The sequence below is a fragment of the Macrobrachium nipponense genome, chromosome 12 (genome assembly GCF_015104395.2).
Source record: "Macrobrachium nipponense isolate FS-2020 chromosome 12, ASM1510439v2, whole genome shotgun sequence".
NCBI classification, from domain to species: Eukaryota; Metazoa; Arthropoda; class Malacostraca; order Decapoda; family Palaemonidae; genus Macrobrachium; species Macrobrachium nipponense.
This window is the reverse complement of record NC_087205.1, coordinates 18,976,228-18,993,727: the sequence shown is the minus strand read 5'-3', so window position 1 is coordinate 18,993,727 and position 17,500 is coordinate 18,976,228. Positions and strand designations below refer to the sequence as shown.

General features: G+C 37.8%; 1 protein-coding gene across 2 annotated transcripts in view; it reads left to right on the top strand.

Annotated features, from left to right (window-relative positions):
- The window catches only part of LOC135224385 (surfeit locus protein 6 homolog), a 74,473-nt gene that overhangs the window by 28,434 nt on the left and 28,539 nt on the right, over window positions 1–17,500 (top strand). For both annotated transcript variants that reach the window (XM_064263341.1, XM_064263340.1), the window contains 2 exons: window positions 2,485–2,556; window positions 6,067–6,219. In XM_064263341.1, coding sequence (XP_064119411.1) covers window positions 2,485–2,556; window positions 6,067–6,219 — 225 coding nt within the window. The remainder of the gene's footprint in view (window positions 1–2,484; window positions 2,557–6,066; window positions 6,220–17,500) is intronic.

The following is a 17,500-nucleotide window of genomic DNA, read 5'->3' as shown; positions in this document are numbered from 1 at the left end:
GAAGGATAGCATAAATCTTTCCCTATTTTTCTTATGTATTCAATTTCTTGTTCCAAATATTGGGGACTGACAATGTGCAATGCTCGTAAAAACATAGAAGAAAAATTGATATTTTTATGTTAAGATGGTGGCCTGAGAAGAAATGAACATAAGTTAAGTTGTTGGTCGGTTTCCTATAAATACTGAACTTACATTGAAATGGTTCTCTATGTATCAAAACATCTAAGAAAGGGAGGCAATTGTCTTTTTTTAATTCTAGAGTAAACTTAATCGATGGTACCTGGTTATCTAATTTAGAGAGTAAATCATTTACATCAATTCTGACAGGCAGGACAGCTAAAATATCATCAATTTAACAATACCACTTTACAGGAATATAAATGATATTAGGTAAGTAGAGTTTTTCAAAAAATTCCATGTACAAGTTTGAGAGTAGTGGTGATAAAGGATTCCCCATTGCCATGCCAAATATTTGTTGATAATATTCACCATTGAATATAAACTTGCAATCACAAATGCACAAACTCATGATGTATGAATATATATATATATATATATATATATATATATATATATATATATATATATATATATATATATATATATAATGTGCTATACTATACTTATTTCCTCCTTTCCTCCTTATGTATTTGTCTTATTAACATATGGTGAATTATTATGCTATATGTTTCAAAGATTGTTTGTGAATTTAATTTCAGTTACAATTGTTTACATTCATTTTTATTCTTCTTAGAATTTTTTATTATCAATATATATAATTTTACATTCTTTTTTTCTTTTTCTTTTTTTTTCCTTCCTTCCTATAAACACTGAATGTCATTGACTGATCCCTGAGCGCGAGCACTCAGCGAGCTGACCCCAGATCGGTAATCTTGATAAAAGAGTCATGAATTCATGATCACTTGTGCCGAACGGCTGGTGAATAGGGAGCAGAGTGGAGTCCATTTCCTGTGGGTGCGAGTCGACTCCAGGATCGCTGAGCTAGACTCGCCAAGATCTATTCCAGAGTCGATTTCTGCCCACCGCTACCAATCGGATGCACTGTCAGTGAAACGACAATAGTAATCTACTTCTGTTACGCCAATGATATGGTTCTGGTTTCCTCATTGCAAGGTCTCCAGTGACTCAGACACTTTGATGTCTTATACAACGAAACCAAGACCCACTACATGTCGCTGCTCGCGAGATTGCTTAAGCATATTGCAGACCCACAAATTTTACTCTGAAGTCATTGGCTGGAACTCAAGTGCGAATTTCCATATTGGTCACATTTGTCACGGATGACCTAAAAGATATGGCAGACATAAACTTTGTGTGATTGGCAGCATGATTATAAGGAGGATTGCCTTCTGTGTCACTTGAAACATGAATCTGCTGCAGTAAATATGGATGTTCCCTTTGGACGAACTATACCTGAGAGACCAAGAGATGTATCACTGTTGTTCACAATGACATTATGAGGCCCCTCACAAACACTCCTCACTACCACTCCACCCTGCAGATGTTCATAGAAAACCACCTGAGTAATATAAAGATCATTGTAAAGCGAACAGTGTCCAGTCTTATCACCCGACTTAGAAACGGCAACAATTCGCTCATACACAGCATCTTAAGCAGTGAGACAAGAAGATTTAAATTGTGGGAATATTATTCGCGGTATATTTTTCACTGAGAAATATTCACTAATTACTGCATTTTCCTATTTTCATGACTAAATGCACCTTTTGTGATGAAACTATTATAGTATTCTGGTATATTTTTTTTTTCTTTTTTTTTTTTTTTTTTTTTTTTTTTTTTTTGTCTAAGCAATTTTAGAGGGTCTTTAAGTATTTGCAGTTTTCAGCTATTCAAGGGGGGTATGGTACACATACCCTACAAATACCAGGGGTGGACTGTAGTACTATTTTATATACTTCTGCAGCAATTGTGTGGATATTGCCGATTTATAATTTTTTATCTTATCTCATGTATCTAAATTTTGTATGTTATTGTCGCTACGTTGTATATTCTATGTATACGTACTTTGTATATTCCATGTAGGTATATGCCTTTGAGCTGAAATAAAATTTATTGTTATTATCTAGCGTTGAAAATTTTAAAGTGTAATTCCACCCTAATGCAGGGAAGGATGTGTTTTAATTTATACAAAATGTTTCCAAACACATTATGAACAGTATCACGCAATGGTTATAAACATGTTAGAAAGAAAAAAAATTATAAAATCTGGAAACTGGAAAAAAACTGGTGTTTGTTTCAGGTGTTCCGGACTATTTTCCTGATTTTTGTAGGTCGATAGACAAGTTAGTACTTACACATGTAATGGGATAAGGTTATAATTTTTTTTTTTACATTAACAAGATATCTTTTTAATTGACTTTTATGGTGTTAGCAAGTACAGTGAGTTGGCATGTATAGCATAAGGATTTACATCATCTAACCTGAATGTCCTTTTATTGTTTACAGAGTTTTTAAATGAAGCTGATGAAATAGACACCTTACGTGACAGATATACTTCAATGTTACAAGAGTTACGGAGTAAGTACTGTACATCTTTCAAGCACTTGTAGTTTTATATTACAGGTAGTCCCGGGTTATCAGCGAAGCGGTTTTATAATGCTTGTCTAGTAATGAAAATGACCATTTTCAGTGTCATAATGCACCGATTTCTGGTTATTGACGCCAATTATAGTTATGGCACCGATTCATACCCAACAGAGGCACCATTAACTGGTTATCGCCACCATAACTGTAACTTGCCAATTGACAGTTATCAATGTTTTTCGTTTATCAGGCTGTCGGAACGGAACCCCTGCTGATAACTAGGGACTGCCTGTATCGAGAAATTGGGAACAATAGGACCTACTTATGAGCATTTAACCATTACAGTGCTGTATGAGTTGTCCATGGTAAAAGGGGAAAAATGTATTTGAAAATGTTATCTAGAAATGGAAAAAAAAAATTCTTAACTTAAAACAGCTGTGTAGCAAGGGTAAGGCTAGGCTTGGAGGGCTTGAGGTACTACTTATGTCATGTTCACGACATGAGAAGGAAATACATATCAGGTAATCAGAAATGTTTAAATCTTTGATTTGACTTTTTAAAAAGAGAAAGTGATAGTCCCTCTCCTTAACCTCCAAATGGGGTGTCTCATATTGCCACCATGTCTACATTATAAGGTGAATGGTTTCACTAGAAAAACAATGCTATGGTTGAAGGGTAGAAAATGTGCATGTTAATTTTACAATTTTTGGGACCTACCTAGTGTAAAATATTGGAGTTTGGTTTTCCTGGGAGAAGAAATACTGAATACCTGTACCATGAAAGGGCAGTCGATAAAGGAGGGATGCTTTCATTTAGGAAATTGGATGAAGGATGCGTAGGGTACAGATCTTTTTAAATTGTAGGGAATGAAGAAGCAACATCAGATTAAGGAATTTTTAGGTGTAGGAGTATCTAGTTTTACCATTCAGTAAATATAGTATATCCACATTGTATTTTTCTGTAATCTTAAAATGTCTCTGAACACCTTGTAAATTCCTGTTCACTCATTGCATGTTACATGCAGAAATGGTTAAGAACCTTTGTTTTTAGGGTCTTATTTTGTAGCTGTGTTGAACGTACGTTGTTTGAAGAATGTTAGAATTTTTTTATATTGCAATTTGATTTATTGCTAGATCTCGGTAATTTTGTTTACAATGTTTATTGTTAGGGCTATAACTTCTTACTTTTAAAGAATCATTGCTATATAAACTTTTAATGAATCATTGCTATATAAAAAATGTGTATTGTGTATGTATGTATATAATTATATATTGCATGAATGAACTTCTATTGCATATGGTATTTGGCCAGATAAGGAAACACTAAACATTTTTCTTATGAAGATAACTGGATAAGCATTTCAATTGGTCTTAAACCAATTGAAGAAAAGGGGAGAGCATGATATTCTGAGTCGTGTAAAGTATACTCTCATTGATTAGTTAATCACTACTTGTATAAACCAGTAATGCTTTGTTGCTCTAAGGGACAATCATTTTTTGTAAATAATAGTTAGTTATGCTGTATAAGAGGTCATTTACCAATTTTGATTAAAAAAAATTCTCCCAGATAGAACTTAACAAATTCGAATAGAAAATTCTTATTTAAATATTTGTAAATTAGAAGAAAGAATCCCTCAAGGCAGTGTCTTGAGCTGTACTATATTTGCTTAAGCAGTCAGGGACATCACAATAAAAGTAGTTAAAAACAGCTTGTATGTACAAGTAGCATGCTAAGACATGCCCAAAGAATCCTTAATACAACCATCACAAACACTACCAACTGGGCAAATTCAGTAGTATTCCAATTTTCAATAAATACAACAAATGCAGTTATTTTCTGTAACGATAAAAGATGGTTCAAACACCAATACAAATGAGCTATATCTTTATAATACCAAAAATTAATTTTGTACAAATGTTTAATACCTAGGAATGGTGTTTGATCAGCACCTGAACTGGAAAGCACGCCTCAAATATATTAAAGCAAAGGCATAAAAGCCCTTGCCGTATTGAAAAAACTATCACATACCAAATGGGGAACTGGATGTAACACCATGCTACTGTTTTGCAAAGCAACTGCATTATCTATAATAGATAATTGTTGCCCATTATATTCATCTGCTTCAGAAATGACATTAAAAACAGGTGCATTACATCATGAAGGAATACGCTTGTGCACGGGAGCATTTCGATCATCCCCAATAAACTCCCTGTTAGCTGAAGCAGGTATATCTCCCCTAAATACAGCACCGCAACTTAATAACAATGCATATGGGCTCTCCCTTCAAGCAGGAATATCTGCTGCTACCTGCTATCTATGGTTTGAAAACCATAGTGCTAACTCTTTCCCAGAAAGAACCAAATATTTAATGAATTCACATAATTCACCAATTTTCATCCAACAGTAGAACTCCCACCACCCTGGACTTTGAAACAAAAAATATGTAATGCTTTATCATGAAATGATTAAAATTATGTACTGTTCTATCATAGCTTCTAAAAAGAAATATAACAAACACAGATGTACTGCCAACAGGTATTTGAACACATCAGAAGAAAAGGAGATCAACTTATGATCTAAACAGATGGGTAAAAAAACAACAACACTGGAGTAGGAGCTTCATCATTCTAAAAAATTAAATTAATCAAATTAAGGCTTCCCTTATATCATCAGTATATACGTAGTGCAGAACTCACAGCCATACGAATAGCATTAGACAATATCTGAGAAGAGAGCAATTTCCACCGTAATTTTCGGTGACTCCGAAGTGCAGTTGATGATATAAACGAATACAAGTCTCCAAATCATGTTGTACAAGAAATCCAAATAAAAATCCATCAACTTATTCAATCAGGATTATTGATAAAAATATGTTGGATTCCACCATGTGGCTATTGAAGGAAATGTAATAGTAGATACAGCTGCCAAATTAGCTTGCAGTATTCCATCAACAGTTACTCATGTCCAAGTATCAGACTCTGTAACATCTATTAAGCCTTTAATATATCAAGACTGGTAAACAGATTGGACATCAGTCCCAACTACAAACTAACTGAGAAATATAAAAGTGAAGTTCATTCGTGAATGTCATCCTCTCTAAAAGAAAGAGCTAAAGGAGCTAAATTAATGACATATAGGCCATACTAGATTTTCACATGGTCATTTGATGTCAAATCCACATTCAGACCCAAAGAAATGTAACACCAATGACTGTCTTAACACTTACTAGTTGAGTTTCCAAATTGGAACTATCAAAGAAGTATTTATTTTCAAAACCCAACATCGAAAGGCATTCTTGCTGAAAGCAAAGATTTCTTATGTAAAAGGATCATCATGTTCCTAAATAAAACAGGTTTTCTCATTATTTTTTTTCAGGATTAATGATTAGTTACTGAAAACCATCCCAAGAAGAGCCTTTATTAGGCTCAGAGGTCTGGATAAACTAATCTTTTATATAATAATAGTTTGTTGAATAATTTGTAATGTGTGTGTTTTATTTTACAGAGGGCAGAAGAGACAAAAAGAAAGAAGGAAAATTGCAAAGAAAACTAAAGAACTTGAATAGAAGAAATAAGAAGAATGCAAATCGACAGAGGAAACTTGAACAGGCTGAAATCTTTGCCAAAAAGCATGAAAAGGTCGAAAAAAATAAGAAAAGTAAGTCTTGCCCTTATTGTACAAATCCAATTTTTTTTTTTTTCAGTACTTTTTGTGTAGCATTGTATGAAATTTTAAAATTCTCATCTAATGGCTTTTGTTGATAACAAGAAGGCATTCGACATTGTCTACAGATCAGTATTGAGAAGGTCTTCTTTTACAGTGGGATTCCCATTAAATGCTTAGAACTCATTAAAATTATCCATAAAGTGTAAATTCAAATCTAATGTTAATTGGGTCTTGTCAAGGGAATTTGCTTATGTAGTAGAGTGCTACAAGAATGTTGTTTCCCCTTTGGTGTTTGCCTTTTGCATAGATTTTATATTGAAGAGTGTGGTTAGAGATAGAATAGAAAGTTTAGAACGGATATTGAAAGTTGACAGACTTGGAGTATGTTGTTCTAATCATATATCTAGAAAGATGGGAATCAAAATCAATAAGAAAAACAAGTAAAGAGGACTGTATGTACCAAGGAATGAAATAGACAGAGAAAGAATTAATGAGGAATCTTTCAATTATTTAGGAACAATGATATCCAGTAAAGGTTCTCTTTTCCATAAGGGGGGAATGCTTTTATTGCTCAGTAAACCTTTTGCTCTGCACTGTAGGCATCGCTTTAGGTTCTTTGCAGCATCCCTTCAGGCCCTAACTTGGGTGTTAGTGCTGTTAGTGCATCTCGTGCAGTGCGATGTAGTCATTACTTACTGTTCTTTGCAGTATCCCTACAGCCCCTAGCTGCAACCTCCTCTCATTCCTTTTACTGTACTTCTATTCATATTCTCTTCCATCTTACTGTCCACGCTATAGTAACAATTGATTCATAGTGCAACTGTGAGGTTTTCCTCGTTACACTTTTTCACTGTCAATTTCCATTTCAGCATTGAATGCCCATATTTGCCCCAGTGCGTGGTATGTATGCCAAAAGTCTGTAAATCAGTCTATCAAACCTAGCTACAACCCTTTTCATTCCTTTTCTTGTATCTCCATTCGTATTGTCTTACATCTTACTCTCCACCCTCTCCTAACAGTGATTTAAGTGTAAATTGGAGGTTTTCCTTTTCTTACACCTTTTGAACCTTTTACAGGCAGTTCCTGGTTATTGGCTGGCTGAATAAGATTTTAAATTGCATGAAAAAAAATTAGATCATGTAGAAATCTAGTACTTAATGTATGGAAATGAATGATTTGTATGAGAGATAGTACCATAAAGGTTGTTGGTTTGAGAATAAAGCTTTTAACATGAGTAGAGGTCAGGTGGCAAGATAGAGGTAGAAGGATATCATATGTTCCATATTTAGATCAGACAAGAATAAAAAGGAGATGGAGATGGCTTTATTGCATCTTTTATGCACAACCCCTGGACAGCAGTAAGTTTTAGTATCGGCTGGCCTCTTGAGAGCGCTAGAAGAGTTGGAAAACCGGTAGTTACCAGTGGGGGTTCTGTTCCGGGTGGTGTGCCATTAACTGAACATCGAAGTCTACAGGCACCACAGTCCTCGTTATGGTGCTATAGTATTGATAATGGTGCCTTAGACTGGTTATTTGCACTGTAATCCTGTTTTGGCATAGTAACTAAAACAATATTTGTTCATATACGAGACAAACCTTCGGTCTTAACATTAGGATTTACTAGCGCCAAGCTGGAAACCGGTAGAATTAAAATTAAACTTGTGTGATCCAGGGACTATTGGCATCTACCAGGTCACGGGGCATGTATTACCCAGAATGCCTTTGGCGTCCTGTGACCTACCAGTTATCTTTCTACTGCCCTTAAGATAGGATGTGTTCTCTATCTGTTTAAAGCCGGTTTTAGTTTGCCCTTTTTTATCCATTTCATTTTCATTTTTCTTATTAATTCTCTTTCTGAGTGTGCTCAGTGTGGGTGTGAGCTGTAAGAGTGTGTAAGTGGTTTGATGGAGTTTTTTGCGTCGCCGTCGGGATCTTCTGTTTCGAAGGCAAGACAAAGGAAATGCCCTAGAATCAGTGGCTTTCCGTGTTCAAGATTCCTAACTTCGGTGTCGACGGATCCTCATCCAATGTGTAGTTGGTGCAGAGAAAATGTATGTTCAGTTACAAATCCTTGTTTTGTTTGTCGTGGTTGGTCGGTGGAACAGTGGAGGAAGTTTTATGAGAAAGGCCAGTACAAAAGAAAGGAGTCGACGCCATCTTTGGATGACCAAGCATTGCTGGCTTCTTTTGTATCGGCAATACATCAGACTGCTCCATATGTTTCGCCACCTTCCTTTGATTTGTCCCATACCCCTTCGGTTTCTCCTAGTGGTTCGTTCTCGGAAACTCCAGGAGGGGTTTGGGTAATTTTATGCTTAATATTTATGCTCCATTGTTCCCAGCAGGGAGGGGGGGAGCATCGCCATCTTTGTTCCAGGTGCGGCTCCCGATGCGAACAGGATGGAAGGTACGTGGGCAGCGCTAGGCCTACTAGGCGTACCAGCCTTGGAAGGTTTGCTGTCGCATTATATGGCGTCACGATTCCAGCAGAGTCCGGCAGCACTGTATGGAGGAGTTATGAAGTTCCATTTGACGACGAGAGAGAGAGAGAGAGAGCTGAATTGGTTGTTGATAGGTTCGGGGCTGTTTGCTGTTGGAGGTCTGTGTTTTGAGTGAGAGTTTTGAGTCAGTCTTAAGCGAGTCTTTAGTAAGAACTGGTGAGGTTTATTAGTGACGGCAGCGGTCTTTGAAGGCATTGGGAGTTCGTTGAGTTTTGTGTGTTTTTGTTTGTTATTGTGATTGTTAGGTTAGTGTTGTTTGATTAGAGTAGTTGTGCCTGTGCTGTTGTGATTTTTGTGTTTGTGCAGTGGTCTTTTGTTGTGTTTTGTTGTTATATGTGAGGTTGTGTTCCTTGGTTGTTTGCTGTTTTGTTGGGTTGTGGTTGTGTTTCTTGTTTGTTGTTGAGTTGTGGGTTGTGGTCTTTGGATGTTGTTGTTGGTTTGTGGTTGTGTTCCTGTTTTGTTGTTGTGTTGTTTTGGTTGTGGGTTGTGGTTCTGGGTTGTGGTTGGTATCTCTGTGACCTCGACAGCAGACAGCACAGGATAGCCGGGAGTATCTGGAGTGTTGGTAAGTACGTGTGTTTTGTGTTGTTTTTGTTTTGTTTTTGTTGCTATAGGTCAATTGTCCTGCGTATATTTGTTGTGTATAGAAGAAAGTGTGACTGAGGGTGGGTTTGGCAGCTGGATCGATTAAGTATATGTGGGGGGGGGGATTCTGCAGCTTGTTTTTTCCTAGCTTGTGATTCCGCCACATTATTTTTTGGCGCCCGAACAGGGACTGTTGGTGCAGCAGCTGCAGGGCAATTGGGTAGTGAGTTGTTTGATTGATGGAGAAAGTGAGGATGGAAGGGTTGAAGGAGATAGAGAGGCTGAAGGAGGAGCTGAGGTTGGCGAGGGAAGCTAAGGGAAGGCTGGAAGTGGAGAGTGAGAGGTTGAGGGTAGAGTGTGAGGAGCAGAAGAGGGAGTTACAGGAAATGAGAGGAATGTTAAGGAGTGCAAAAGTGGAAATGAAAGAAGAGGTGAAAGGAGCGGAAGAGAGAATGGTTGAGAAAATGGATGAAAAATTGGGGGTAATGATGAATGCAGTGCAAGAGATGATGCAGGAAATGATGAAGGGATTCGTGGGAGAGGGAGCTGTAGGAGGTAGGCCTACTGGGTCTTGTGACGGTCCAGGAGTGGTAAAGGAAGCAAAAGAGCGAGTGGATGAGTGTACGAGTGAAGAAGGGGATTCGGTTGTGATAGGTAAGGGAAAGAAGGGGAAGACACAGGATAAGGATAAACCTGAGGACAAGAATAAGAAAGTGGCTGAGGAAAAGAAGAAGACTAAGGGAAAGAAGGTTAGTAAGGGTGATGGACAGGATGAGACTAGGTCAGAATACATTGGAGAAGGGGCTGAGAGTGATTTGGATAGTGGTGAGTGGAAACAGGTAAGTAGAAAGAATAAGGGTAAGAAGAGCGTAGTCAGGGGTATGGACGTGAGTATGGAAGTGGATTCGCTGTATTCGGAAGAGGGAAAGATGGGTCAGAATGGAAGTAGCGAAAGTGAGATTGAGCGGGAAGTACGAAAGGCTGTGTATATGAGAGAGGTACCCCGATGTGCACAATACGAGGAATATGGTAGTAGGGACATAAGGGACTTTTTTGAGGAATATGAGAGGTATTATGTGAGGCAAAGTATGGGGATAACAAGAGAGTCTGGGCAAGAGAGTTGGGTAACTTTTTGACGGGATTTTTGTTGAATATGTATAGGGTAATTATGAGTGTAGGGAATGTGCCGTATGAGAGTGTAAAAGCTAGGATTGTAGAACAGGCAAAGAGGATAAAGAGTAGCGTTAGATATAGGAGGAAGCAAGATTTTGAGGAGGCAAGAATGAATGTTGGTGAGTCGTTGTCGATGTATGTCTTTAGGTTAGAAACATTAGCTAGGAAAAAGTTTGGGGACGAAGGGATAAATGAGTGTAAGGAGTTAGTGCGAAAGTTGTTGGCGACACTACCGGAGAGTGTATATGAGTTTATGAATCTGAAATGTAAGGAGAAAATGCGATGGACGAATGAAAGGTTAACCTGGAACGACATTTAGAAATAGTAGAGGATTACGAGTTAGATAGGTGTATGAAAGAGAGTAGAAGTGTTAGTGTTAGGACTGAAGTAGCTGAGGTTGTACCAGAGTTTAAAAGCTATAGGGAGGCAGTTTTGGAAGGGCCGAGGCGAATGGCAGAGCGAGTGGTAGATAGGAGTGTTAGGGCAAGTAATGTGAGTGTAGTTGGCCCTAAAAGAGATAGGAGTGCGAGTATTGGAAGAGTAGGGTCAGTTAGTCGTGGGTGAGAAGATCAGTGTTATAATAATAATAATAATAATAATAATAATAATAATAATAATATCCTTTATTTCGGTTCAAGACCATATACAATGAACATACAAAATACACAGTAACATACACAATCTAGATATATGAGTCAACATGATAGGAAAAATTAGTAATCGGCACTTATCCACAAAATAGCTGAGGTAGCATAAAAGATAGTAATCATAATACTGGTAATAGTAATAATGTTGGTGAGAAAAAAAAATGCATTGAGAGTTATAGCAGTTAGTGCACAAATTATATAGCTTAAATTTTCACTAGAGACCTTAGGTGGTTACAGTTGTCAGGTCAGAGGGCTAAATACTAAATTGAATGCATATATATATATATATATATATATATATATATATATATATATATATATATATATATATATATAGTATATATATATATATATATATATATATATTATATATCATATTATATACATATACACACATACACACACATATATATATATACATATACACACAACACACAAACACACACACACATATTATATATATATATATATTTATATATATATATAATACTTATATAGATATATATATATATATATAAATATATACTATATTACACATACCATACATACACATACATAAACATATATATATATATTATCTTTATATCTAATATATTATATCTATATAATCTACTAAATAAATATAATATATATATATTATATATATATATAATAATAACGAAAATAAAGAAACTTTAACTTGATAGTAATCACAGAAATAAGAAAAAATAAAATATCAGCAATAAATATAATAATGACAAAATCTGCAGATGACATCTTGCTAATATAGAGATTAAGTCCTGTAGGGGACAAAGGCCTCATTTTCCCATCTTTCCCACAATTTAGATCTTCTTGCTTCACTCCTTAGGATGCTTTGTATGAGCGAGTTGCCGCTGTTTCTCACTCGGGTTACCAGCTGGACATTGTTCGCCTTACAATGATTTTTAAATTGTCCAGGTGGCTTTTCTAAGAACATCTGTGTGGCCGAGTGGTAGTGTGGAGTGTTTGTGAGGCGTCTCAGAATGTCATTGTGCACAACAGTGATACGTCTCATGGTCTCTCGGGTATAGTTCGTCCAGAGGGAAACACCCATAGATACTGTAAACAGTCGAGCGGAAGAGCATCATTTTCACGTCTCGGTGACAGAAGGCAAACCTCCTTGCAATCATGTTGCCAGTTGCACATAGTTTACGACGCCTCTGTTCGATGTCTGCCGTATCTTTTAGGTCGTCGGTAATAATGTGACCCAAATACGGAAATTCGCGCACAAATTCCAGCCGATGGTTTCAGAGGAAAAAAAATTTGTGGTTCTGCAATATGCTTAAGCGATCTCGGGAACAGCGACATGCACTGGGTCTTGGTTTCGTTGTAGTTTATATACAAATTCCTCTGCATATTGGCGGCAAGTGTCAGATGAGGTCCGTTGGCGGCCATGCACTGATGGGGAAATCAGAAACCATATCGTCGGCGTAACAGAGTTGTTTATAGTTGTTTCATTGACAGTGCATCCGATTGGGATTGTGAGTTCATTTTGACATTCAAGGCATCTGTGTACGTATTAAACAGGTATGGAGAGAGAATGCCCCCATTGCCGAAGCCCGTTTGGGAGGGAGCCGAAGGTGTACGATAATACGTTGCCCCATTTGACACAGAATTGCTGTGTGGAGAACCAGCAATGTAAAATGCCAATTAGATATAGGGGTGTGCCCCTTTTATGCAGCTTCAGGAATAGCTTCAGGTAGTTTACTCTGTCAAATGCTTTTCTCACATCTACGAAACACAGGAAAACCGGAGATGCTGTGATAGGTAGTAGTTCAGCAATTCTTTCAGTATGTAGATGCAGGTGTCGGTTGAGTGGTTTGCTTTAAACCCGAACTGGTTGTCAGTGGTGTGTAGAAAGGGGAGAAGTCTCACAAGAAGAAACCGACTCAAGTATCTTCGATGCGATCGTTGTGATTGCAATTGGCCGGTAGTTGCCAGGGTCAGCTGCATCCTTTAGCTTGTTTTGTTTTTGATTAATGGTATCAAGCGAACTAAGAGTAGGGAGTCTGGAAGAAACTGGTGAATTATGCACGCATTGAATAAGGCAGCTAGCAAAATGTAAATTATCGGATGGCAGAATTTGAAAGCCTCTGCGGGAAGACCATCACAGCCGGCCGATTTATTATTAGGTATGCTGTTTATGGCATCGCTGATGTTACCTGGCGTAATACGGTCTGCAAAATGAAATTGAATGTTGTCATTAAGGAGGTTATCTACCTCGCTTCGGGAATCCTGATCATTTATGCAATTCAGGATATTGTTGGAGTGATCACCCCACATCCTTGCGATAGCCTCGTCTCCGACTGCTTCCCCTACTCTCTGTGTAGCTTTTTTAGTTTTGGGATTTAAGGACTGGATATCTTTCCAAAGACGAGGGTAATCACCAGATTCTACGTTTCTAGACATTGCATCGGCTCTTAGTTGTTTTTCATTTAACCTGCAGTGCTTAAGAGCAAGTTTGAATTGCGCTCATCGCCTTGCAATCATTAGTAATGCAGTGTCCTTCCCTCGGGCTGCCATTTTGCCTCCACAGTATAAACATTTCCCGTGAGTATGTATACAGTGATTATATATTGTATAATTGTTATGGGTATAGATAAGTGTGATTATATATTGTAATGTGTATGGGTATTTTGTTTATGCATTGTTGAAATGGTGGCGTGTCCTATATATAGACAAACATGTTTGGTAGATTCTAGAAGGTGTCTGTTGATGTATTTAAGTTGTGTTGTGACGTCATAGGCTGTGACGTCATAGACAAGATGGCGGCGGCGTCGGCAGGATGGAAACAATAACACGGGGGAGTAGAAAGCACGTGTTGGTGGTGTGTGGTTGGTAGGGGAGAGCTCTCTGTCTGGTAGGAGTTGTTTTTTTTCGGGTCGTAAGTCTTGTGGTTGCTGGGTGTTTTAAGGTGATTTCTGGAGTGTACTGGAGTTGGAGAAAGCGTACAGGTGGGTAGATATCATTTTTTATTTTTTAAATGAAAGGAAGGAGTTAGCTAGGCCAAAATTCAAACTGGTAGCAGAGCGTGGTTGATCAAAGATGCCTGGATCCGACAGTGAACAAAGGGAGACTACTAGATGGAGAAGGGAATGTCCTAGGTTTTTAGCGGGATAACAAGAAGAATACAAAGAATGGAAAGGTCAAGCGAAGATTGGCTATTGTTGTATGGAGAAGATACAAAATACCCGGCGATATAGAAATGAGAATGAGCTTAAAAGGGAAAAGCCCGAGAGCTAGGGAAGCATTAGATAAAGATAAACTTACTGGTACAGAGGGTCCAAAGTTAATCCTAGAGAAACTAGATAAAGCCTATCTAAAAGACTCGGTAATGGAGAATTACGGTAGAATAAAAAGATACCTTCTAATAAGAGAGAAATCTAGTGAAAATATGGCGGACTATTTAATTAGATACGAGAAGGCAGCATCTGGAGTGTGAAAGAGCAATGGGGTGGGGGAAAGGCGCGCTTGAAGGCGAAGTCAAGGGGTTATCATGTAATAGAGCAAGCAAATCTCACGGAAAATCAAAAAACAAATGGTATATCGGCTTGTGGGAAGAACAAAGAAAGCTAGAGTAAAAACGGAACAGTGTCGCAAACAATGAAAAGACTATTTGAGGGATTAGGGACTAGAGAGGAACGGGAATGGTGGGGTTCGTCAGAAGGCAATGCCAGTTCTGGGAGAGGGAGGGGAAGGGAAAACCAAAGATATCGGGGAAGATGGAACCGAGGAAGGGGTGGTAGAAATCCTATAAACAAAGAAGGGAAGGTAACAGTATGTGGCAATATGCAGCTCAGAATGGCATTGGGCTAGGGATTGTCCTCAGAATTTTCATAATAGGAAGAAAACTGAAACAAGACTAGAAGAAAATAAGGTAAAAACAGAAAATGGGACAGAAGAAGAAGAGGTTTATGTAGGAGAAGTTAATAAAATAGTGGAAGCATCATGGGAGGTGGTTGATGCAATTTTTGGACACAGGGTGTAAATCAACAGTTTGCGGGGAATTGTGACTAGCACGTATTGTCATGGATTTGAGTCAGGAAGAGTTGAGGAGAGAATGAGGGACATAGGACAGAGATCTAATAAAGTGTTTAATTTTGGTGAGACATCTTATAAGTCCAGAGGAATAATAGAAATACCTGTGATACTAAAAACAGAAAGTTTTATTTGAAGACGGAAATTCTGCAAGGTGATATACCCTGGCTGATAGGTAAGCAAACCATGAGTAAAATGGGTATGACCCTAAATTTGAAAGAAAATTTTGTGTCATAGTAGAAGTATTAGGGGGTGGCAATGAAAGTAGCGTTAAGAGAAGACGAAACAGGGTCATTTTAAGAGTGACCTAGTAAGGAGGCAGGAAGGCGTAGAAGAATTATTACTGGAGGGTTGGAAGGGAAAGAATCCGAGGGAAATTAAGAACACAATGAAGAAATTACATTTACAGTTGGTCATGGAAGGGAGGATAAAATATGAAGCTAACAGAGGAAGCACAATGGAGTAATGGGTTAATCGAAAAAAGAAAAAGAGGAAATAAGAAAGTTACTAACGGAACTGATTAAAAATTGTGAGGTTTGTAAAAAATACAAAAGAAAACCCCGCCAAACCGGTAGTAGGCTTTTCTTGGAGTAAAACGTTCAATGAAGTCGTAGCGAGTGGATGTGGGAGAGATAGAAGAGAGAAAGTTCTTGGTAATAGTGGATATGGCAACGAGATATTGTCAGGCCTGTTGGATAAAGATAAGAAACCAGAAACTATAATAAAGATACTTTTGAGTGCTGTTGCTATATTTGGAGCACCTCCAAAATATTGTCAGATAATGGGGGAGAATTTCAAAATGAAAAAGTAAGGAGGATGGCAGAAAAATGGAATATTAAAGTATTAGCCACAGCATCAGAATCTCCGTGGAGCAACGGATTATGTGAAAAGACCGTAGGCATGATCAAGGGAAGTGTAAGGAAGATGATGGAGGAAGAGGAAGAGGAAGTAGATTGGTCCCTAGCTTTGAAATGGGTAGTGAGTGCTAGGAACTGTTTAATGAATAATGGAGGTTTCTCTCCCAACCAATTAGATTTGGAAAAAACCCTTCACCTGCCTAACCTAATAGGAGAAGAAAGTTCTAGTCCTGCAAGCAGAGAAAAGGGATGGAAGAGGGTATGGTAAGGGACACACTGAATGCAATGCACAAGGCCAGAGAAGCATTTATAAAAAATGAGTCCTGTAATAAAATAAGAATAGCGCTAAACAAAAACATCAGAGAACATAAATTTGAAGAAGCAGTGGTAGGAGATGAGGTATTCTATAAGAGGGAAAATGAAAATGAATGGAGAGGACCTGCTCAGGTAGTGGGAGTATCGGGGAAAACAATAATAGTCAAACATGGGGATCTTTAAAGAGAAGTAGCTAGGATACATGTGACAGGATTCACGACGATCACCAGATACAGAAGAGATATCGGCTAGAATAGATAAATCCCATGGGGTGAAAGGTAGGTCAGATGGCCCAAATGAAGGGAAAGTAGATTGGCTGGAAGGAGAGGAGATAATGGGTGAGAGAAGGAATGCAGACACAGAAGAGACTATAGAAAGAGAGGTGATAGAGGAACAGTGGAAGATAACGGGCAAAGTGGGTCAATAGAAAGCGAGTTAATGAAGAGATACCAAAATTCAAAAAAAGGGAAAATAGAGTTAGGGCTATAAACAATGATACAAGGACAAGTAGAAGAATGGACTATTTTTAGGTCTTGCAGGAAAAGATCAAGCCAAGCATGGGCTGATTCGTACAATATACGAGGACTCACAGTCAGGTGACAAAGGGTGGGTAACTTGAGGGATTATAGTCAGGTAGAAAAAATTGAAGATGAAGAGGAGGTGTTGCTGGGATTTGAAAATAGAAGCATAATGGAAGCTAAAGAAAAAAGAACTTCTAAGTTGGAGAGATAACCAGGTATATGAGGAGGTAATGATGTGGACAAAAAGCTATATCTACAAGATGGATAGTAACTGAAAAGATAAAAGGGGGGGAAAGGATATGTAAAGCAAGATTGGTAGCTAGAGGGTTTGAAGAAGAAATGGCTGAGTGGGAAAAGGATGCTCCCACATGCAATGCTGAAATTTTTAAAATTCTGTCTAACCATAATAAAGGTGAAAAATTGGAATTGTTATACATTGGATGTCAAAAACTGCATATTTACAAGGTGACGAGATACAAAGAGAAGTGTACTTGAAGCCACCAAGGGAAGATGGTTGGAGGGGATATGGAAGTTGAAGAAAACAGTCTATGGGCTCAAGGATGCAGCAAAAGCATGGTATTGTAAAGTGGTGAAAGTAGTGAAGGAGCTTCAAGGTG